This window comes from Festucalex cinctus, chromosome 16 (genome assembly GCF_051991245.1).
Source record: "Festucalex cinctus isolate MCC-2025b chromosome 16, RoL_Fcin_1.0, whole genome shotgun sequence".
Classification (NCBI taxonomy): domain Eukaryota; kingdom Metazoa; phylum Chordata; class Actinopteri; order Syngnathiformes; family Syngnathidae; genus Festucalex; species Festucalex cinctus.
Window position 1 is genome coordinate 10,352,472 of NC_135426.1, and position 23,481 is coordinate 10,375,952.

General features: G+C 40.4%; 1 protein-coding gene across 5 annotated transcripts in view; it reads left to right on the forward strand.

Annotated features, from left to right (window-relative positions):
• ppp1r12a (protein phosphatase 1, regulatory subunit 12A) overlaps positions 1 to 22,919 on the forward strand; it is a 36,177-nt gene extending 13,258 nt beyond the window's left edge. For 2 of the 5 annotated variants that reach the window (XM_077499414.1, XM_077499415.1), the window contains 25 exons: positions 36 to 166; positions 2,300 to 2,418; positions 6,218 to 6,377; positions 7,051 to 7,195; positions 7,280 to 7,354; positions 7,424 to 7,515; positions 7,581 to 7,747; positions 7,920 to 8,041; positions 9,934 to 10,164; positions 10,234 to 10,325; positions 10,566 to 10,679; positions 11,813 to 11,965; positions 12,169 to 12,375; positions 12,518 to 12,670; positions 13,705 to 13,795; positions 13,899 to 14,063; positions 14,143 to 14,314; positions 15,286 to 15,407; positions 15,494 to 15,559; positions 16,731 to 16,747; positions 16,817 to 16,943; positions 17,022 to 17,126; positions 17,208 to 17,255; positions 18,608 to 18,658; positions 19,375 to 19,714. In XM_077499414.1, coding sequence (XP_077355540.1) covers positions 36 to 166; positions 2,300 to 2,418; positions 6,218 to 6,377; positions 7,051 to 7,195; positions 7,280 to 7,354; positions 7,424 to 7,515; positions 7,581 to 7,747; positions 7,920 to 8,041; positions 9,934 to 10,164; positions 10,234 to 10,325; positions 10,566 to 10,679; positions 11,813 to 11,965; positions 12,169 to 12,375; positions 12,518 to 12,670; positions 13,705 to 13,795; positions 13,899 to 14,063; positions 14,143 to 14,314; positions 15,286 to 15,407; positions 15,494 to 15,559; positions 16,731 to 16,747; positions 16,817 to 16,943; positions 17,022 to 17,126; positions 17,208 to 17,255; positions 18,608 to 18,658; positions 19,375 to 19,512 — 3,063 coding nt within the window. In that variant the 3' untranslated portion in view covers positions 19,513 to 19,714. Of the gene's footprint in view, positions 1 to 35; positions 167 to 2,299; positions 2,419 to 6,217; positions 6,378 to 7,050; positions 7,196 to 7,279; positions 7,355 to 7,423; positions 7,516 to 7,580; positions 7,748 to 7,919; positions 8,042 to 9,933; positions 10,165 to 10,233; positions 10,326 to 10,565; positions 10,680 to 11,812; positions 11,966 to 12,168; positions 12,376 to 12,517; positions 12,671 to 13,704; positions 13,796 to 13,898; positions 14,064 to 14,142; positions 14,315 to 15,285; positions 15,408 to 15,493; positions 15,560 to 16,730; positions 16,748 to 16,816; positions 16,944 to 17,021; positions 17,127 to 17,207; positions 17,256 to 18,607; positions 18,659 to 19,374; positions 19,716 to 21,407 lie in introns of those variants that run through there. The other 3 variants (XM_077499416.1, XM_077499417.1, XM_077499418.1) reach the window with 3 other exon arrangements.
• The last annotated feature ends 562 nt before the right edge of the window (positions 22,920 to 23,481 follow it).

Here is a 23,481-nt window from a genome sequence, read left to right on the forward strand (position 1 = left end):
ATGCAAAGTGACTGATTGGACGTCTCTCCCCTCAGGCCTGCATAGACGACAACCCAGACATGGTGACATTCCTGGTGACACACGGGGCCAGCATCAACCAGCCCGACAACGAGGGCTGGATCCCCCTCCACGCCGCCGCCTCTTGCGGGTACCTGGGCATCGCAGAGTGAGTGGCCTCCCCGTAAACAGCATGACTCATCTGATTTGTTTTGTTGAGAAGATGGGGGGGGTTCGCGTGGTTCTTTCCAGGGAAGCAGATGGATATTATTAGTAGGATATCTAAACGGGCTAAAGGGAGTGCTCAGTTCCCGTTGAATGACCCGATTTGCTGTCACTGTATGGCCTGACTACACATTTAGCCACACTTTTTGGAAGCAGAAGGAGACATTCAGTGCTATCCACATGCGGGGGAAAATAGAATGGAGAAGTGGAGCCACGAGTGAAAGCAAAGGGTCAAGTCGCTGGTCAGACTGGTGACTAATGGAGACATTGTGTCACAGAGGGAAGAAGAAAAAGGCTCGTTTTAGTCAGACAATCCAGCAAACAACAACTTGGGACCACAAAGCAGCCAATGTCGAGATTCTACGCACGGGGTCAAAGGGTCAAAGGGGCAAGTGTGGCCCATGGCTCCGCTCCGATCTTTCAGCAGGCACACAGAGGCATTTACATTATTGAAATTCCTGTGATATTTGTTGTTTTTGTTAATGTAGCCATTTTGAATGTCTTTATCACATTGATCTTATTTAATAATGAAATTATTTATCAATCAATCCATTTCTCATAGCACATTGCCCACTTTTGGGTAGGGGCTGAGCTGACTGTGCGAGAGTCAGGGCACACTCTGGACAGTAATTCATTTACTGTAAATAACCACATACAATATATTAATAAAATGAACAATTATTAAACTCATTATGTTAAATGTATATGTGAAATCTCATGAAATAATCATTTAAAAAGTTACATTAATTTTTTCAATAATTAAATTCGACAAGCCCTACGGAAGCGTATTGCATTCACTTGGGGAAAAGAAAAAACTCCTGTTTTTCTGACAATTTTTTAAGGGGGAGCTTTGTTTTTTGTGTAATTTTTTTTCTGTTTTTCTGAATAGTTTTTCTGTTTTATTGAATATCTTTTTCTGTCATTAAAAAAAAAATCCGAAAAACAGAAAGAAAAAACCCCTCAAAAAACAAACAAAATATTCCAAAAAACAGCACCAACTTCTGTTTTTCTGAGTATTTTTTTTTTTCCGACCTCTGAACTCCAAATGACTTGTTGCAGACCACTAACCTGAATAATGACTGGATAGCCGATAGCCCATACGCGCCAGTGCAAACCACTGAAGTCACAGGGCGACCATCTTGTTACTCCCACGTCGCGAGCAGACTACTGTATAAACTATACGGTATACGTACAGATGAAACATATGCAGCTCATAGGCATTTAGTATAAGGCCGGAGGCGGGGTATGAGGTTTGTGGCAGGGTGGTCACTTTTTAAAAAAAAAATTTTTTTATTTTTTTTTATTTTTTTACAAGGAAAAAACAAAACAGAACAAAACACCCACTCCACCTCCAGCCTTATACTAACTGCCTACGAGCTGCATGTGTCATCTGTATGTATACTGTATAGTTTACACAGTAGTCTGCTTGCAAGGTGGGAGTAACAAGATGGCTGCCCTATGACTAAAACAGCTTGCACTAGCGTGTATGGGCTATTGGCTATACAGTCATATATACAGGTCAGTGGTCTGAAACAAGTCACTTGGAGTTCAGAGGTAAAAAAAAAATACTCTGAAAAATAGAAGTTGGTGCTATGTAATTTGGAATATATATATATATATTTTTTTTGAATATTTGTTTTTTCTGTTTTTTTGGAGTAATCCTTTTCAGAGTAATTTTTTCTGGTTTTTGGAATAATTTTGTTTTTTTTATGACAGAAAAAAAAATACTCAAAAAAAAACAAAGCTCCCAAAAAGATTTGTCAGAAAAAAACTTTTTTTTTTTTTTCAAGTGAATGCAATACGCTTCCGTACTTTTGAAATACAATGCCTGTTATTTAATGAACACTCAGTACACACAGTATGAGCTGTTGTGTACGCTCATGAACCTGCCCTTGTGTTTACTATTTAAAAGTGATGCTGTGTTCTGATAACCACTAAATAAGCGCAAACAGCCTCTGGGTTGTCGCAAGTGCAAAAAGCCTCCTTTTTCTTTTTCTTTTCTTTTTTTTCCCCCGCCAACCTCATTCCCTTGATGGCTGGAATCGTTGAAAACATGCGGTCTTGTCTTGACTGGCAGGTACCTCATCAGCCAGGGGGCCAGTGTGGGCGTGGTCAACAGCGAGGGTGAGACGCCGCTGGACATCGCCGAGGAGGAGGCCATGGAAGAGCTCCTGCAGAATGAGATCAACCGGCAAGGTACGGATACAACAAATATGCAATGTTAATGCTATTATTTTATGAATGTATATTTTTAGGAGGATGTTTGAAGGTGGGGTTTTATCTACTTTAATCGGGCTGTTTCTAAAAGTGGTGAGCGTAGAGGGATTAGGGGCCCCGTGCAGTATGTCATGCATGTATAAGTATGCGTTGCTCAGTTCTCATTGACTGTCAGTCACCTGCTTCTTTTTTCCACTCGCTTGCATAATAGCAAAAAAAGTCACATCTTTTCTATTCTCGGCCTCTGATGACTACACCCCTCCCCCCTTGTGTAAAGGCATGCTTGAAGGAGTTTGATGTAGAAGAACAAACCTGTCAAACACCATGAGAATGAAGAATAGTTTCTCATCCATTTTGACTTCTTGTAGGTGTGTAGTTGGGATTTAAAAAGATGGAAAATGGCAACCAAACAGCCCAATAGAAATGGGTATGCACTATACAGTAGGGTTGGGCGGTATTAAGATTTTGACACGTTTCACCGTCTCCCCGTTACACCGGGGTATACGGTAATATCGTCACATTTTTTCTCTTTAGTTTTCTGGGGGTTACATTTTGTTGTGAGTCTGACTCGCTATTTTTATTTTTTACAATGCACAGTTCAACGAGTTTGCGTGCACTGCTTTAGGCCTACCCATGTTTTATGGAAAAATGTATGGATGCTGGATTGCTGGTTTTAATGAAGACTTAAGAAAAAAAGAGGGGATTTGAGGCACCTTTGTGCAGTGATGGAAACTCAGGTAAATTAACGAGTCCGTCCATTGGCAAAAATATTAGTTATATTATTAAATATTAGCAATAGTTCGCGCATTGGCACGACTCCAATTCGTGCCACAAAATTTTGCATGTGTCAGCCTTGCATAGCCACATGGGTCTCCCAGGCGGAGGAGCGAACCCACGCCAACCGGCACTGAAAGCAAGTGATGGTTGCCTCCGGCAGTGGTTTCTGCTCCAGCTCACTCCTCCACAGTGAAGTCTGCCATGCAGGGCCCCATGCATCGGCAACGCACAATTACCGTCTTCATGCACAGTCTGCATATTGCCTCGTGGACATCTACCGGCTCGTTTTTTTTTGTTTTTTTTTAATCGGGCCTGAAGCCAAAATACTGCAAAATTGCAGAAGCGGCGCCTTTTTTTGCGACCAATGTAGTTAACGCGTAGGGAGCTGCAAGCCAACTTGTCTTTAGTTGTTCCGGTTCATAGGCTGTCACATGATTAATTACTGCTATTAGTTTTTTCAATAGTTATAAGTAAATAGTTATATTAAGTTGAAAAGAAGTACACATTTATATTTTCTCTCAAAAAATATATTTAAATATTATTATTATTATTATTATTATTATTATTATAAAATGGCTGTATTTAAAGTGACACCGTTTCTATTTTTAGACACCGCGGGATACCTTATTACCGTATTACCGCCCAACCCTACTATACATTGATACCTACCTTGACTTAAGAGTGCCCCAACTGAAGAGTTTTTTGAGTTGACTGAGACTGGCTAGGGGTTAACTCTACTTTGATACGCTCACTCATCAGGCCAGTCCCCACCTTTTTAAAGCCACACCCACTCAAAGTCTCAGCTATTATGATGAGGATAGTGACAAATACAATTTCCAGCACCCCCTGTGACCCTTGTGAGGAAGAAACGGTCAAGAAAATGGATGGCTGGATGCATGGTTTCACTGTATTTGTAATAGAAGCCATTTTCAGATTATGTATTTATGATGTCAACTGTAATTTGCTCAAATGGGTAACTTGAGCGAGTGCACATTTTTGTTTTTTTATTTTTGGCCCGCCGGCGGCTGCCATTTCTCATTTGGAGATGCCTGATGACTCTTTGACGCGTGTCTCCATGGCAGGGAAACCTCTCGTGTGAGAAGATACGCGACAACGGCAGCATTATGCAACTGGCCGTTGTGTAACACTTGTGTATGTTTGTAACGTGATTTTGTTATCATTGCTACTACATGTTATTTGTGTGTGTGTATAGTCTACCAAGAGATGCACATGATTTTAAAAAAAAATAATAATTTTGGTCCACTGGGTTTGTCTTCATTATTCCCGGTACTCAGGTAGAGGATATGCTGTTCTCTTGTTTAAAAAAAGAAAAAAAAAATGTCAGCGGCTTTGAACTGCTGCCAATTCCTTGCTGGCTGGCTTTCTTTGTGCAGTCCTACTTAAAGGCCATTAGGCTCCCTGCTTTTTATAGACACTGTGTAGGCAACTTCCCAAGAGATCACGGGGACAACCTGCCAGGCCGCACCGACATCAAGTCCAGTCCCGTCTTATATTGTTGCTCACTTTGGAGTCTCAGCATCATTGTCCTTTATTGAAGTGGAAAACAATGTTGAAGAGATTAGCATGGATCCGGACAACTTTTCACTTGCTGTAGTTGGATGCTATCTGTGGATTGCTATGACTTGCCAAGATGTCTCTACCAACCAGGAAACAATTTAGGAAATATCCTTATGCAGAATCAATATGGATATCTATTTGAAATTTACATGCTCTTGATGGTTGGCTGTGTCGTTCTTACCCGTAGTGTAGTTCAGCGTGGGACAAAAGTATCTATACAGTGTTCCCTTGTTTATCGCGGGTGTTACATTCCAGAAACTACCCGTGATAATGGAAGCCCGCGAAGATAAATTGGCTTTATTTCCCCATTAATCATGTACATTTTTTCCTTGTTTTTTTTTTCCTTTTGGTATGATATGACAGCAGAGGAGACGCTACATGGAGGAGTTTTATTGACAATATCCCACAGTCACTTAGCCAATCATGATGCAGAACACTGTAAAAACCAGAAAAAAACCCCAACACGCTCTAAAAAAATCTGCGAAACAGCGAGGGCGCGAAAGATGAAGCCGCTATAAACGAGGGAACACGTCACACTTTTATTTATTTATTTTTTTAATTAACACTTAACATAAGTAATGGGGCAAATTACTTGAGGCAAGAACAAAGAAACAATTGTAAAGCAGTAGTAAACATATACCACAGGTACCTGTAAAAATCTAAAAAGTGGGCTTGAGAGAAGGACAGAAGGAGGAAAATCAGGTTTAAGCAACGGAAGAGCAGATGCGCAGTCAAAAGTAGATCAAGAAAAAGAAGAGAAGGAAGGATGAGGCTAGACCCTGGGAAAAAAAAAAGCAAATCGGAAGATTGAAAGTAAGGATGCAAAAATAAAAACGAACTGAAGTAACGATGGACGTCAGGAAGGAAGAAGGAACTAAACTGCCAATGTAAAAACATTTTAAAATATTTACTGTACCTACTGTGTGTGTTTAAAACTGCCTTTTATTTATTTTTTTTTATTTTTTTTGTGATGTTCTGAACCCTGAGGAAGCTTACGTGGCAGCTAAGAAATCCAATCCAATTTGCCCCCCAGTGTTTCTTGAGAAGCACCTTTTTGACAGTGAAATAAACTGCCTCCCATACGTTGTGGCCCCTGTCCTGTCTTCAGCTCACTGTTTTTGTGTAGTAACACTCAGCTGACAAGTCGCTAGTGTTTTCTGCTGATTTAGTTTAGAGAGCGGACCAGGTGTCTTGAGAGACAATGCAGGCCTGTTTTGTGTATTGCGCCGACACATTGACCTACTTAACTGGCCGCTAACTCACTGTCACGTTGACACAACGTTGGCTTGAAAACCCATGCTGCAAAGCGCGGCAATCGGACAAACCTTTAAACACAACCGACGGCGAATTAGATCTCACGGGCCTGCTTTTTTTTTTTTTTTTTTTTTTTTTTTTTTTTTTTTTTTTTTTTGCTATGTGGCAGGCGTGGACATCGAGGCGGCCCGCAAGGAGGAGGAGCGCATCATGCTGCGCGACGCCCGCCAGTGGGTCAACAGCGGCCAGATCCAGGACATCCGGCACGCCAAGTCGGGAGGAACCGCGCTGCACGTCGCCGCAGCCAAAGGCTACGTGGAGGTTTTAAAGTAAGCGCTCGACACCCGGACGACTCACTGAGGACTTTTGATGCGTGCACAAGGCTGGGGGACCACAGCTGTGTCTCCATTTGGTCCGGGAAGGATGGTAGCTCAGATGTTCACGTAATGAGACAAGGGTACAAATTTGATCAAATTGGCCTCGTCTTGCATTTTGCTTCTTTAACGGTAATTCCCAACCACTTTTGCTGTGAGAGCTCATCAGGTTTGCCAATGGAAATGCCGGTTTCACTTTAATAGTCCAGCAGTGAAGTATATAGTGACAGGTAGAACTAGGGCAGGGTTTTAAAAAAATCGAGTAATTGTTATTGAATTGATTTTCCTTGTCGAGCATATTGATTCATAAAACCATAAATCGCTTATTTTAATCTTTTTTTTTTTTCTCTCCCATAAATTAACAGGAAAATCTAAATTTAAAGGCCAAATTTTTTTGTATCTGACTGTTGTCTTGAAATTTGCTATTCACATGAATTTAAGTTTTTTTCTTGACTTGACTTATTACATTTTATGACAATTCAGAATCTTTTTAATTTATATTTACAATTATTGCATTAGAATTCTGAAAAAATCGAATTAAGGAAATTAGAATCGATACTCAGCCCAAGGTAGAACAATTAAAAATACTAATTATTTGTATTTTATTTTTTATTTTTGTATTGCGCAGGCTTTTAATCCAAGCAGGGTATGATGTAAATATTAAGGACTATGACGGCTGGACTCCTCTACACGCGGCCGCACACTGGGGAAAAGAGGAGGCCTGCAGGATACTCGTGGAGAACCTTTGTGACATGGACGTCATCAACAAAATGGTTTGTGTTCCCAACATTCACCCCACAATATCTATTTACATTTTTATTTTTGTTTTTTATTTTTTATTTATGACTTTGCATCAGGGCCAGACACCTTTTGATGTTTCGGACGAAGACGTTCTGGGATACCTGGAAGAGCTGCAAAAGAAGCAAAATCTGGTAGGAGTTTCCCCAAGTGCTGCTAATCACCTGTTAAATGTTCAGTCTCATTTTAAATCTTCATTCCAGCTGATGAGCGAGAAGAAAGATGACAAGAAGTCTCCTCTGATTGAAACCTCCACTACGGGGGACAACAACCAATCACTGAAACCACTGAAGAGGTAATCAAAGTGAGGTGATGTCACGTATTTGTCACGTTGCGACTCTAACGCCACCTGCGCCTCAGCAAAGAAACGCTGCTGCTGGAGCCGGAGAAGAGCGCCCTGCGGATCGAGACCCTGGAGGCCGAGAAGGTGGACGAGGATGAGGAGGAAGAGGAGGGCAAGAAAGACGAGTCCAGCTGCTCCAGTGAAGAAGAAGAGGAGGAAGATTCCGAGTCGGAGAACGAAGCAGGTGAGTTCTCCATCTATCTCTAAACTACTTGGAATAATTAAAAATGGGGAAAAATAAACTAAAATAAAATTCAACTGATCTTTTATTTGAAGGTTGCATTGCTCAAGTCTCGTCTGAGCATTGCTTTGCTCTCGTTATAAATGAGCTAACTGTGATTTCTTCTTCTTTCTAGAAAAGAGCAAACCTTCGGCATCGGTGGGCAACAGCACGACACCCGCCCCGGCCAGCATCACTGTATCATCCCCCACTAGTCCCACCAACCAGCTGACTAGGCCCTCGTCGCCGACTAAGAAGGTAACGCGCACCAAATGGGCAACCCAAAACACATTTCAGCCTTCGCTAAGGTTTGAGTACATTGAGTTAGTTGGCTGTAAAAGCGACAGGCACTACATTTCTGCATGATGCTAACATCTGCAGGCTAACAGAAGTGCCATTTGTCCTCATTTGCAGCTGCTGCCCTCTGTTGGTAAAATGGACATATTAGTAATTTCTCAGTAAAAAGAGGGTTGTACAACATGGTGTTGAATAAGTGATATTTTATAAAAGAGGAGTACCCTGCTATTTGAAACTCAAGGTTGTCTAACAAATGTGTTGGTGTACCTGAAGTGGTCTGGCAATTGCATGCCTCCTCCTTCATTATTGCTTATTGAAAATCCAAGGGCTGCTTTTTTTTCTATTTGAGATGATTCACTTTGCTGGGTGCGTTTTCTGTTCTGCTTCTTTTTCATGCAAATTTTATTTATTTTTTTTAATCCTCCTTTGAAGCCTAGTAACCCACACATTAATCTTCTGTGGAAGAAAATGTCCTAGTGACACAATGTTAACAGACATTTGCACTTGGCAGCAATGATTGTGTGGTGTTAGTAGACCTCAAACAAAAAGTCTGTCCTTACTACAAAGTGTTTCTTTTGCTGCTGCTGCTTCAACCTCCTCCCTTCTCTCTCTCTCTCTCGCTCTCTCTCTCTCTCTCGCTCTCCTTTTTTTCCTGTGTGCTTCTGCTGGCTCTGTGACTTTTGGTTGGCTTTAGTTTGATTGTGTTGCCCCCCTCATGCCCGTGGCGGAGCCGGGCTGTCCCGCATTGTGGCGTCAAGGCTTGCGCAAAACTGGCATTTCTCTAGTCCCCCAAAAAGCCACGGTGAGGCCAGTTCGCACCGGAGTTTTCTGTTACCTCACGCACCTGTACTAAACAACCCATTACCTCCCCTCGTAACAATCCTGGGTTACACAGACACTCACTCATCAGACCCACATGGTTTGCTTTTGTTTTTTTAAATCAGTGAATGCATAATTGTGTTGTCACTTTGTGTTGACGTGGCTTATGTTTTGCTTGTTGGTGATATTTATGAGCACAGTCAGTGTTTCTTTGATAGAGTGACCATGAAGGAGAGGTGGGAGATTCGAGTCACCAATTTTAGGATTTACTTTTGGAAGTACAGACACTGAGTGATAATTTAGACAAATGATTTGCACAAATGTGATTTACTCCCACCTCTGCCATGATGTAAGAAATACAGTTTTGTAGGGCTGGGTTTAAAAAAAAAAAAAAAAAATCGATTTTTTTCCTTTTTGAGCCTGATATTGATTCATAAAACCATGAATCAATTATTTTAATCTTTTTTTCCCCCTATAAATTCGTAAGAAAATAGAATTTTAAAGGCCAGTATTTTTGCATCTTACTGTTTTCTTTAAATTTCTTGTTCACACGAATTCAAAAGTATTTTCTTGCATTTATGAAACAACTGACTTATTGAACTTGAAGACCATTCAGAATCTTTGTTTACAATTGAGTTAGAATTACAGAAATATTTTCATGTCATCCTTGCTGATGTCAATGTTTGTGTAACACTTAAGTGATTATAACGTGTTATTTTCATTAATAAACTAAATCATTTAACCAATTACAGCTTCTGCAAAAATTTAATTTGGAATTTGTTTGTGGAGTTTTTGATCATTACCTTGATTTTTTTTTTTTTTTTTAAAGAAGAATTAGCAAATATCGATTGAATTAAAGCGGGAAAAATTGAATCAAACTGAACTCATTTGAATCTAATCGATACCCAGCCCTAACAGTTATTCTGGTTAGATGTGATCCTCTTAACAGGCATGTCCCAACAAACCTGACTCTTAACCTGGATTACTCATTTTACTTCAACTGAATTGTGACTAACATTGCGTTTGCTTCCTAGATTGCCACTCAACCCAGCACCAAGGTCTCGTCCAAAGTGGAGGAGGAGCGCAAGGACGAGTCGCCAGCATCCTGGCGCCTGGGCCTGCGGAAGACTGGCAGCTACGGTGCGCTGGCGGAGATCACGGCCACCAAAGAGGCACAGCGTGAGAAGGACACCAGCGCGGGGGTGATGCGCTCGGCCTCCAGCCCACGCCTCTCCTCCTCACTGGACAACAAAGACAAAGAGAAGGTCTGCGCACAGAGGAAGACTCCCCCCCCAAAAGATTGAATGTGTAACCAACTATGACTATTTCCACAGGAGAAGGACAAGGGAACTCGGCTCGCCTATGTGGCGCCAACCATTCCCAGGAGGCTGGCCAGTGCATCGGACGTTGACGAGAAGGAAAACAGGTGAAAAAAATGCTTCAAGGTTTATACCGGTGATTGGCATTTATTTTTTATTTTTAATATAACGGACAGATGGGTCCCTTTTTTCATATTTGAAGTATTTAAAAAAAAAAAAAAAAGAGGGTAAATGAGAGTGAAAATAGGATAGAGGGTTTGAGGGGCCGTGGGAGCAACAAGAGAATAGGCACAACAACAGCGTAGGTGTCGTGAGAAATTAAGCAAGCATGCTGTGTGCCTCCACAGGGACTCCACCACGCTGATCCGTAGCGGCTCATACACCCGGCGGCGCTGGGACGACGACATGAAGAACAGCGAAGGAACCACCTCCACCAATAGAACCTCTAGCTACCAGCGAAGGTTAGCCGCCGCCACCACCACCACCGTCATCCCAAGACCAAAAGCTGGAGCTGCTCCACCTTCATGCACATTTTGGCGAGGTCCCCGTGTTGTCATGCTTTCATGGAAAACGCTTTCACAAAGTCAGCTGCTTGACATATGTTGCGTTCATGTCATGTCAGGGCTTTTCATGGCTCAAATTGAGACACCACTGGCTCTGATACTTTTCAGCCAAGTATTGTTTATCTTAAACCATATATTACATTAAGATACAAAATGAAAATACAGGAAGTATAATCAATACTAAATTTAATACAGCGAACGTGCACATGCAAATTTATATTCTATTCTAGTATCTGTAATTTTGAGTGTGCTAATTTTGTGATTTAGTCGTAGAGAATACTCCAGCTATTTATTTATTTATTTATAAAATATAGGTTTGTTGAGCAATGTTTAGGGTTCGTAAAATGTTAGTTAAAAAAAATCTTCTTCAATAGACATCTTTGTTTTAAAAATCTAACAAAGTTCGGGATCTTCCAGGGGCAATAGAATATCTTCAAAAGTTAAATAAAAACTTAATAGCTTCTTATTGTTTGCTACAGTAAAGTTTTTGTTTTTTGTTTTTTTTTTTTGTTTTGTTTTTTAATTTCAAAAATATCTTAAGTATTAAAATGTTACTTATCTTAGTTTTAATTTCAGACAAAAACATAAAGTGCAGAGTTGCCAGGGTCAGAAGCATCTGTGAAAATTTTAATAATTAGTTTCCTGATTTTTATTTTATTTCTTTCCCCGAAACACTTTCTTTGAATGGATTTATCGGCCGATGCCGCTATTCGTCAAAATGCTGAATATCGGCGCCGATAATCGGCCTAGCCAATAATCAGACAATCTGACTCTCTAATAAATATATTGGGGATTTTTATAGGACATTTTAGAGTACTATAATATAATTAGAAATTAGTAAATAATTCCAAAACAGCCACAATTTTTACACTGTCATTAATTTTGCAGCCCCAAATGTGGCCTATTTTGAACACCTGTGTGACATGAAAGCAACAAGTGTGTGTCACAAATTTGTGCGTGTTTATATATGTATGTTTGTGCGTCTCCACTGCTAACATGCTTCTTCCACCCGCCTGCCAACCCCCCGCCAGCACGTCCCACACGCTAGCGCTAGGGCGGAGCGGCAGCACGCGGGACGTGCCGGCCAAGTCTTCGTCCACTTCCAGCTTGGACCCTAACACCTGTAACACTAAACCCTGGCAGCCGCCCGCCTCCCACTACCAGTCATACAGCATTTACCGCAGGTACACCCATATGCGCGCCACTGGTGTCCCACACCAAACCTGTTTATATGCTAGCAGACATCTATTCACAGCAGCCTTTTGCTTCTTGTTTTTCCCATATTTGGGGGAAAACCCAAAAAAATCTGGCAGTACTTGTGCCGAGAGGTGGCAAGAGTACTCAGTTCTGGTTTGTCCGTAACTTTGCGCGTTTTTCCATCCCATAGCGGCTCTTTTGGCAGACGGTCTGACGACTTGAGCTCCTCGACGACAACCACCACGCCCACCTCGGCCTCCTCTTCCTTGTCCTCCTCCTCGACGACAACTACTACCACCTCCTCATCATCGGTTACCTCGCCCATGGGCCACCGAGGCCTCCTCTCCAGCCTGGGCTCTGCCTCCACACGCACTGGCTCCACCAGTCTCACCAGCAGGTAGAGTGGATGCCTGCTTTATATATGCTCCCAACTACTGTTGTGTTGTGCTTTTTTTTTTTTTCTTTCTCCCCAATCTAGCTAAGATATGTTCCTCTGGTTCAGTTACCGGTTGTGACACACTGGTGTAACTTTCCAACAGGTACTGGTCAGAAGAGAATGCGGAGAGGGAAAAGGACAAGGAGCGTGAGTCGGCCGCGGTCATCCCCACCATAAACACTGGCTCTACTACCACCACCATCGGCACGTCTGGCACAAACATCATCACCACGGGCACGGGCCCTGAACGACGCAGGTGAAGAAAATGTGCTCAGAAACCAGATGAGAAATAACAGTGATCCCGAGGGAATGATCAATGTCCCCATCTAAAAAAATGTTTAGAATGGCCTTTATTGGGTAAACTCATGTTGCTGTAGTCTTCTCTGTGTGGTAATGCTAACTTTATCAGTCTTTTTTTTAATTTTTTTTATTTAGTTTCAATCATGCTTATTAGCTTTTGTCATAGTCAACCTCATTCCATTTCCATTTAGTCCATTTTTATATATCTTAGTATAAATCTAGAATTTTAGTCTTTATTTTAAGTCCAGGAACATTTAATTTTGTCTTATTTTAGTCAAACAAAAACTGTCAACATTTTAGTCAGGAAAATTATTTTACCCCTATTTTTTTGTAAGCAGATAATGTTGAACATTTTGGATCTAAAACTATTTCACATAACATTTTCTCATCTTTTTTTTTTTCCCAATTGACGCACAATTACAGTATATCAACAAGTCGCTACTACGGCTCCATGCTATAAGCTAGTAAGTTAAACAGCATGAGTTAGCGGTCGGATTAACATTGTTGGAACATTATAGCTGTTGTATTAATGTTACGTTTATAGCTAGAAATTACTTTTATTTATTTTTTTCAAACCGTGAATCCACCTCCTGCCTATCCCCACTTGCTAGCTGCAGATTTGAAAGGGGGTGTGTCTGTGTACATGACAGAATAGCATAGATGAGATTTTACACAATCATTATAATTTTTGTCTCGTTTTTGTTCATCAACTAAAATGTCCATAGATTCTAGTCCAATTTTAATTAAGTCGATGAAAATGCAAACTGATTTAGTCCTTGTTATTGTTTATTAATACGAGTTTTAGTCCAGTGAAAAATGTGCTTTGATGAAATTATACTTTTTTGTTGATGAAATTAACACTCCTGTGTAGAACAGCAGACATTTTATCTATTATTATCATTATTATTATTATTATTATTATTATTATTATTATGATCATTATTATTATTATTAATTTTATTTTTTATTTTTTTTCTTCCCAATTTGTAGGTCGTACCTGACACCCGTACGTGACGAGGAGTCCGAATCGCAGAGGAAAGCTCGCTCCCGACAGGCCCGCCAGTCAAGGAGGTCCACCCAGGTGTGTTGATTGGAAGCCCCCCTCGCCCCCAAACAAACAAAACAAAAACCAGGGGAAAAAAAAGCATTATTTTATTTTATTTTATTTATTTTTTTCTCCACAGGGTGTCACTCTAACCGACCTACAAGAGGCCGAGAAAACCATTGGCAGGAGTCGCACCCCAAAGAGCCGTGAGGAGGAGAAGCAGGACAAGGAGAAGCAGGAGGAAAAGAAGGAGTTTGAATCCAAGGAGGACGACTACCGTCCAAAGTACCGCAGCTTTGAAGACGTACGTTCTACATGCATTTCCTATTTAGCCGTCGGCCTCATTCTAGTATTTGACCCGGCCTTCCTCTCGTTCTAACCAGCGCTACCGCACCTCCTCCGCAACGTCGTCCTCAATTTCCACGCTCAGCACTGCCTCGGTCCCGTCTTACTCCAGCACCGCACTGACCTCCAGTTCCAGCTGCCTCAACAGGCCTAACAGCCTGACGGGCATCACCTCCTCCTACGGTCGTTCCTCCAGGGATACCGAGAAAGGTCCGCCCACGTTCCTCTCGCAACACAAATAACGACTCCATCGGGTGTTGGCGCACCTCAATATAATCCTCTTAGGTTGATTCCGGTGCCGTGATGATCAGCAGTGTGTTTTTGTCACCGCTGACGGGAAATTGGGTAAAGCTGTGACGCCTCTCGGGAGGAGAATAGAAGGTTGCTGTAGTGCGTTCATCTGAAGGAAAACACTCGCTGCTTTGTCTGCCCGTGACAAAGGCCGCTTCTTCCCTCTCCAACTCCTGATTATTACTTTTTTTTTTTTTTTTTTTTTTTTCCAACGTGGGCTCCGTTTACCAGTGATGTCAAGGCTAATAACATGGTTACAGTGGTTCCCCACTACATCACGGTTCATCATTTTTTTTCAGTGGATATTGCTCGTTTAGTTATTACATTGCAGTAAGTAATTGTTTCAGACCCACCCGTAGTGTATGAAAATCAGAGATATGACGGGATCATGTAAGTTTATGTATAATTTTACGCCTCGCACAGGTTTTAAACACATTAGATTTTTTTTAATACACTTTTGAAAGCATTCATTACCACCGTTTCTCTTTGACTCGCACAATTCTGCAGTAAGATACCAAGTGTGCTTGCTTTAAGCTGATTGTCACTCCCAGTTCCAGTTTACTGTAAAACTGACATAAAACTAGGGAAGTCAAAATGGTATATTTCTAAACAAACCAAGAAATTGTATTTAACATGTCTGCTAGCTTAATGACAACAATATAAAACATCAAAGACAGGTTAAAAAAAAAAAACTAGCATAGTTGTGCACATTTTTTTTAACACGCCTCTAAAACCTATGGGTGACTTTAGAGCATTTGTCAACATTTTTTTTGTAATAACCTATTAATTTTTTTTTTTTAATATAATCTGTCTCATAGGTGGGTTGGTATATTGATTCGCTGTAAGTGACAGACATGCTTAAAGGAAAAATGTGTTTGTTTTGGCTTTAGAAACGGACAAAAAGGAAGAGGAGAAGGAAGGTGACGACAAGTCTCAGCCTCGCTCCATCCGGGATCGCAGGCGGCCCCGCGAGAAGCGACGATCCACCGGCGTCTCTTTTTGGACCCAAGATGTGAGACGCAATCAGCCCTCCTTTTTATGTCTGTAATAAAGCAAGTTCTTTCGGGTCCTTACGTGTGCTGTCGTCATCATTCACAGGGTGATGACAACGACCCTGACCAGCAGTCCGACTCAGAGGAAGGCAGCATCAAGGGAGAAGTGCAGGTAACTGACTCAAAATGGCTCCGTGACATTTTAAAAATTCAGCCACCCCAAGCTCTTTTTGGATGGCGAGACGTCAGCTTTGATATTCGCTCTCACCTCACCCTCAGCCTTTGATTTGAGATTGACCCCCGCGCACACACACGCACACTTCCTCCAATGATTGTCAAAGGCAAGTATCCTTTTATCAGAGCAAGTGGGCACAAAGTGAAAGGACGTAAGCCTTGTTGCCTACAGATAATTGACAAAAACACGCATCGTGTCCTTTAAAAGTAGTCAATTGTGCAAAATGAAAACCAATCTGAAAAAAAATACATCATTAAATGGTTTGAATTTGTAGTCAGTTAATATGCCCACTGAGCAAATGATTACATTAGCAAGTGTGCTGTTTTTTTCCCCCCCCTCTCAGATGGATTAAAATTTATTTATTCATTTTAGTTTGTGTTTTTCATTAAATATTTTATTCATTGATTTAACATACCATAAATAAATATTTGCAAAACAAGCAGTTTGGCATATACAATGTATTAAATAATAAAAATTAATGTTTCTCCTTAATTTATTGTCGATAAATAGGAAAATAAAACCTTTGTGATAAAACACAATACGATTATTTTTTTTTAATTAAAATATGAGTATCTATATTTATTTAGTTTATTTTACCTCATAACTTGGAGAATCAAATGTAGCCCTTAAACGCACCAGTTTGCCCTCCCTTGAATTATACTTTGAAAGTTGTATACCAACAATATTAATATATTGAGCCAATATGAGCGGCTGCCTAATTAACTCATTCACTGCCAGCCATTTTAGAAAATTTCAAAATTATCAATACCCACGCGATATTACGTTTAATAATTATATATAAACCGAATCTACCAAATGACAGCATAGACTTCCTACTTTTTGCCTCGTCCCGTTCTTTTATAATTAACAGTCGAAGAATGTAGGTTGCACAAAATACAGCTTTTATTCCCATGGACTCTGAACCTGTTTATTTCGTATAAAATGGGGCGATTATGTCATCTACCGGTGGTTGGGCATCAGTAAGGCTGTTGACCTAAAAAGAAGTTTTAAAATTTGCTACCTTGAAGCTTCAGACACCCTGAAAATATTTTAAGACACAAGCCTTTAAAAAATATTTTCTAACAACTACTTTCTGGTTTCCTTGCAGGTGGACAGGTTGTCCAGGTGAGTTTAAGCCTCGTTTGCTTCATTTGAGAAAATCCGCCCATTTCTTAATGTGCGCTCACATTGCAGAAATGACAGCGGCACCACGGCATACTCCCTAGACCGCAACGACCCGCTGCTCACCCGCAGCTACGGCGAGAGTCGGAGGACATACTCCAGCCGGCTGGACAGAGATGACGCCACCGACTACAAGAAGGTAAACGAAACGCCGTTTGCTTTGAATGTCACGGATGGCGGGTTACTGGATTTGAATGGTGTGCGCTTTCCTCTTCAGCTCTACGAGCAGATCTTAGCTGAGAATGAGAAGCTGAAGGCGCAGTTACGTGACACAGACCTAGAGCTGGCCGACTTGAAGCTGCAACTGGAGAAGGCCACGCAGGTGCTTTCTCCTCCTGTTCCACATCCTCACCACAAACCTTCGCATTTGTTGACTCTTCCCTCCCGCTTTTTGTATTTGCAGAGGCAGGAACGCTTCGCCGACAGGTCACAGCTTGAGATGGAGAAAAGGGTAGGTTGATAAGTCATCACTACTAAAACATACCAACAAGCTTTTAGGTTAAGCCTCCAACTATTATTCACCATATTACTTGCAAATTCTAATATGGAGAATACTTTCGGGATATATTTAAATCAAGTCTCAGTCAGTACAAATGTAGACAATAGAGTTAAATTTTTGTATGTGAAAGACTTTGTGCTGATTTATATATCTGTAAAAATGTTAGCTTATCAAATAAATGCACAAAGCTGTTGGCATATCGATGCACATATATGTGCAAATTCGTGTTTTTTTTTGTTTTTTTGTTTTTTTTATGCTGAGTGCCAAGCAGGGAGGCAATTGGGTCCAATTTTTATAGTCTTTGGTATGACCCGGCTGGGGGATTGAACGCACAACCTCCCAATCTCAGGGTGGACACTCTACCACGAGACCACTGAGCTTGTATTTATTTATTTTTTTATTTTTTTTTTAAAGAAAATGACCATGCATCTAAAAAAAAATTACTTTTGTTTTAAATCTTTTTATTTTAATTTCAGTATTTCTGTTGGCGGTTTATATGTTCAATAAACAAACAATATGAAATAAGGCTCCAAATAGTAGCACTTAACTACATTTATATACGTAAAGCTATGTACATTTTGTCTACTGCTTAACTCATATTCAACAAACGCAATAGACTAGTGTGGGGATATGCTTCATATTATTGTAAAGAACATTATTGGGTTGACTTCCCCTTTAAGGAAAATTCTATAGAGTTGGTAAAGTATGATTAATTTTACCGTTCATTGTTACATTTGTTCAATAAAATAAAACTGCAATATTTGTAAAAAGAAATAATGTAATTGATTTGACATAAATGAATAAAATACTGTTTGGTATAGCAAATGAAATAGAAAATAAAATTAATTGTCCAAATATTTGACACTATATTATCTTTTGAATATATCTGAAGGTAACGAGCAGGCCTCAGTATCATCTGGGCGCTGGTATGAATTCAAGCTGACTTGACCTTTTTGCTGCTGTCCCTCGTAGCCGTGCACCCCCTCCACCTCCTTCCTCTTCTTTTTCTTGTCAAGCCTCCGAGGCCGCGTGTGGTCACCACTTGTCCAGACGTCTCATATACATATCAATATGCTTGATTATAGTGCATGTGTTTTTGGTGCAGCTGAGGTTACTACAACAACACCACCACCACGGCAGAAAAATGACCTCAACCACGTGTTGATCACGGAGTGTGCTGACGCTTGTAGACGCCTCACGTGTGCGCTCTTGTGCCGCGCGCGTGCATCATCTGGCACCGCACGCTTTGCTGCCATCACCACTCAAAAAAAGTGACTAGTCTCTTGTCGTCTCACCCCCAACAGGAAAGACGAGCACTCGAAAGGAAAATTTCTGAGATGGAGGAGGAACTCAAGGTATATACACATGTATGGATGCCAGATTGATGCTAACGATGAGCGTGAGCTTTCATTTATCGGACACACTTAGAATTGTTTTTTTTTATTATTATCTTTATTTTTATTATTTTATAAACTATATAAGCTTTATAACTAATTCATTAGCAGCAGCAAAATATATTTTTCATGCACTATTTTTTTCTCGAATAATTGAGTACATTTTTGTAAATAATAAAATATTTTTTGAGGTGACCGAATTTAAGTGACCTTTTTTTTTTTTTTTTTTTTTTCTTCCCCCCCACCCCACCAATCAAGGGTTCCAAAAAGTGTTGTGGATCACTTGTTTTAGTTCCTTTCAAGCAAGTTGGAATGGTGCCTGAAATGATTTATGACAATTTTTGTCACCAGCCACTAGGGAATGATGTAGAGCTTTTATTTAGAGTTCCTCGTGGACTGCTTTGTTTATGAGGGGGGGAAAGTTGCGATGTCACCATGTGTTGTTGAAGTGAGTCCACACGGGTCCAAAATCTGTCCTCCATTTTCTAACAATCTTCCTTTTCTGTTTGCTTGTCTCCTGCTGTGGCTTCCTTCGTCTATTAATGTGCTCTTCTCTTTTCTTCTTCTACTTCCTTTTCCTCCTCTTCTTGTTGTTGTCCGCCACATTTGTTGTTGTTGTTGTTGTTGTTGTTGTTGTTGTTGTTGTTCCACTGCTGTGTGTGTGGCTGCCCCTACAGAACCTCCCCCAGGTAAAGCAGGTTCAGGCTCTGCGTCAGGTTAAGGAGCGGCTGCAGGCCGAGAACCGGGCGCTGGCCCGTGTGGTGGCGAAGCTCTCGCAGGCAGCCTGCAGCCAGCTGCCTGCCGTCGACCTGTAAAAGCCGGCCACACTTGCTCCTTTTCACCCCAACGATCCCTTTATCCCTTGCCCCCACCCACCCGTCATCCATTCATGCCCCGCCCCCGCCCACAGGTGCCTGACTGGTTTTCACATCCCTACAGTTGTTGGTGTTTTCCTTGAAGAGGGGGGTCTTTTGGTTGCAACTAGGGCTGGGCGATTTCATTTGTATCCATTCATTTTTTTTTTTTTTTAGTCGTGGTCATTTTTTTTTTTTTTTTTTTTTCTGTAGTTCAAAGCGCTAACACCAGCGTCCAACTATGGCCTGTGGAGGGCCACTTGCCTTTAATTTTTCAGCGGCCCGCGGCATCTAGTCAAAAAAATAGGTGCCACAATTACAAATGAATCGCTTCATATATTTTCAATTTATACAACGATACAAATAAACTATTGACAACTAAAATAATGCGGATGTTTTGACATTGTTTTAGTGCTACATCAATAATAGAAGAACTCAAATAATTCAAATACAAAAACGATGTCAAAGAAAAATTGCTGCCCTGAAGCTTCTCAATTGTTGGATCTCTACACTCCCATTCAGTGACACCCACGTCACTCACCAAACCAGGCCCCACCCACCCTTTAAATCCATGCATGCAGGTGCTATAGTCGAATTTTTTTTTCTTTTCCTCCGTTTTTTTTTTTTTTTTTTATATATATATATATATCAGGAGAAATACAGTAAAATAAATCCCAGAAAGGGAGTATTCACATAAATCTGTTTTGCGCTTTTTTTTTTTTTTTTTTTTGATAAGCAAAGGAGAAAAAACTACCATAAATCAGATTCTCCTGTGAAACATAATTATCAATTTTCAAAGTCCATATCGCCCATCCCTAGTTTGAACACTTACCTTTGTGTCGGCACTTCCAACCTGTTTAGAGCTTGAAAGTGGACGTGCACACAAATGAAAGTGGGCCTCTCTAGTTTCTAGTTGAGTGTCTTTGCCTTGCATGAAGTGGCAAGACCCCCCCTGACCCTTGAACCCTATTTGTACGCGCGGGACAAATGATAACTCCTTTCCGCCATTTGATTCCCACTTAGTGAATTTGGCCCTTTGGATGTTTGTTTTGTTCATGTGTAGTTTAGCTGGATTTGACCAAAAGTGCAAACATCAAACTGAGAAAATATGACACTATATTTGCAAAAGTATTAGGACGCATTCTACAGGAAGTTGTCTGCGGTCGTACTTTTGAGAGGTCCAGGAACCTTTGGGGTGGGGCTTCTCTGAAGAGAATCCTCAGAAATGTTATCCCAGACTGAGGAACTTTTGGAGAAGCGCTGGATGCAAACTTGTGTAAATTGAGTTCTGGGTTTGTTTATCAGGGCTCAAAACAAAAGACTGTGCTAGTGGCTAGTACTTCAGACAGGTTTCGACACTTTTAAAAGAACATTTTATGCTAGTCCCAGGACGAACTAAAGGGTTCTGGGGCTTTAGAACCACAACTTGACTCCAAAGCTAGGCACTGAGTTCTGGGGTAATATATCAAAGCCAAAAGAAGTGTGCACAAGGGTGGTACTTTTGAATGGCTTAGAAACTTTGGAACTTTTTTTTTTTTTTTTTTTTTTTTTTGTCAGGAACTACAAGATTCTGTGATGTGACCCAATACTTCTGTCCACATAGTGTCACGTGATCCACTGCAGTGCAGAGTGATGGCGGCGGACATTTATTTTCTTTATTTACAGTGTTTGACAATTGCCCTGTTGAGGTGTGGGCCGGATTCAGTTGTTCATGCATGTTTTTTTTGTTTTGTTTTTGTTTTTTGTTTTTTGTTTTTTTGGTTGTCGTCTTGTTTTTAATTTCCTGTGAGCATCAGGTTTGGCGCCGCCTTGTGGTCCAAACATGTCTAAGCCCTTTTCTTGTTGTTCCCATGCAGACGCTCCCCGACTTGAAAGCAGACAACCAGAGGCTAAAGGACGAGAACGGCGCGCTCATTCGGGTCATTAGCAAGCTTTCCAAGTAGAGCAGACCACCACCACTATCACCACCACCACCACCCGCCTCCCCTCTCTCGCCCCTCTGCCAGTGACTAATGGAATTGCACAGTTAGATTGAATTGCAAGAGACATCAGACTTTTTTTTTTTTTTTTTTTTTTGTCCATCCCCGTTTACAAGCCCGACGTCATGTAACCAGTAAGCCTTAGTTGTACATAAAGAGGACCGCTCTTGAGGAACAGTTGTTGTTGTTATTGTTATTATTATTATTATTATTATTATTATTATTATTATTATTATTATTATGACACCACCACCTGATTTTATTTGTGCCACACCGCCTTTTACTTCCTCCTGTGTTGTGTGCTGTGCCCTCTTTCTCCCTTCCCTCTATGAAGTGCCACTTCCTGTTTTTTTTGTTTGTTTTTTTTTAAATCCTTACACGTGCACTCACTCGCACTCATTACTACCCCCTCACCCTTTTCGTTATACCTCCGAGAGGGAAAAGGAAACGGGGGGGGAAAAAAAAGAAAGAAATCTCGAGGCGGACCAGGTGGAATTTAAGCTTTCACTGAATGTGCAATATGCATTACTATTTTTTTTTTTTTTTTTTTTGTTGATTTATGCTTTAATGACATCACTTGGTTAGTCAGATGTGTCACTCTTCCAATTTTTCCCTTTTTTGTGTGTGTGTTTTTGGCTTGTAGTGTTAGTTGGTTTATACTCTGTATGTGTCACCTTGTTTTAGGAGGTACTGAGTGAAGCTGTGTGTAAATGCATATATATAATATATATGTGTATTTACATATGGCTGTATGTATGTTTGAGTGCAGCACACGCTGAGTCTGTTACTATTAAAAGTATACCAATTCCACACAGGACAAGCAGGTGTCTTTTTCCTCCTTTTTTTTTTTTTTTTTTTTTTTTTTAATTAGAGGCAGAAAATGCTTCATGTTTAAAAGTGGGACTGCCGACGATGCCCTCCCCCACCCTTTTTTTTTTTTTTTTTTTTTCAAAGGAAGTCTTCAAAAACAAACTACATTTCACTTTTTTCTGTTAACTTGGATGAGTGCTGTTTTTTTTTTTTTTTTTTTTTTTTTTTTTTTTTTTTTATAAATAGCTGTAGTGTTATAGCCAATGAATCTCAGCCTCCTTTATACAAAAAGTCTGTGCACTGTCTACGCCGCAAGTCCAAAACATGCCGTTGAAATATTCCACGCCAACTTTTATGCATTTCAGTGGCCTTTCTATTATTAAGCATATTTTAGTTGTGAAAACAAAAGAAGTCGCTGCAAATAGACTGATGAGAATTATGACCATCTACTCTGGTTAAGTTTTATTTTGGTTTTTTTTTCTTGTAAAATAGGTGTGTGGCTTAATACATGCAAGCTGTGCTGTGACTACCAACCACTGAAGAGTTAATTAAAAATAAACTTGTACATTGTAAAGTCCACGTCTTGCTCATTTTTTATTTAATACATTTAAATATTCAACTTTTAATTTATTAAAATATTAACATCTGATATTTTTCCCTTTACCATTTCATGTCTGTGCATTTTTTTTTATTGAACGTAAAAGGACGTTTAGAAATATTTAGATATTTAGCACACTATTTTATTTTTTTTGTTTATGGCAGGCCCTCAAAATTGCTAATGCAATACTTCATTACGCCCTTAAGAGGGAGACATTTCTTAAGATAGAATTCGTTTGTTGGTATACCGAGTAGAAGTGCTCAATTTAGATCAATCCAACCCCCAAAAATAAATCAGCCATTTTGAGTTATTTTACACCATTCTGCGTTTGTGAGCTTGCAGTCAACATTCCTTGAGTATCTTACATCATATCACATTCCAGGGTATGATTAAACTCGCAAATGAGATTTAAAAATACGCATTATTGCCGAGAATCATGAGTCATTGAAATAAAAATATCTGGGTGCTAACGCGGTAGCGTGGGAGTGCTGCCTTTGTTGTGACTCGGCCCAAATGACTCAAACATTCCTGTCATTTAAATCG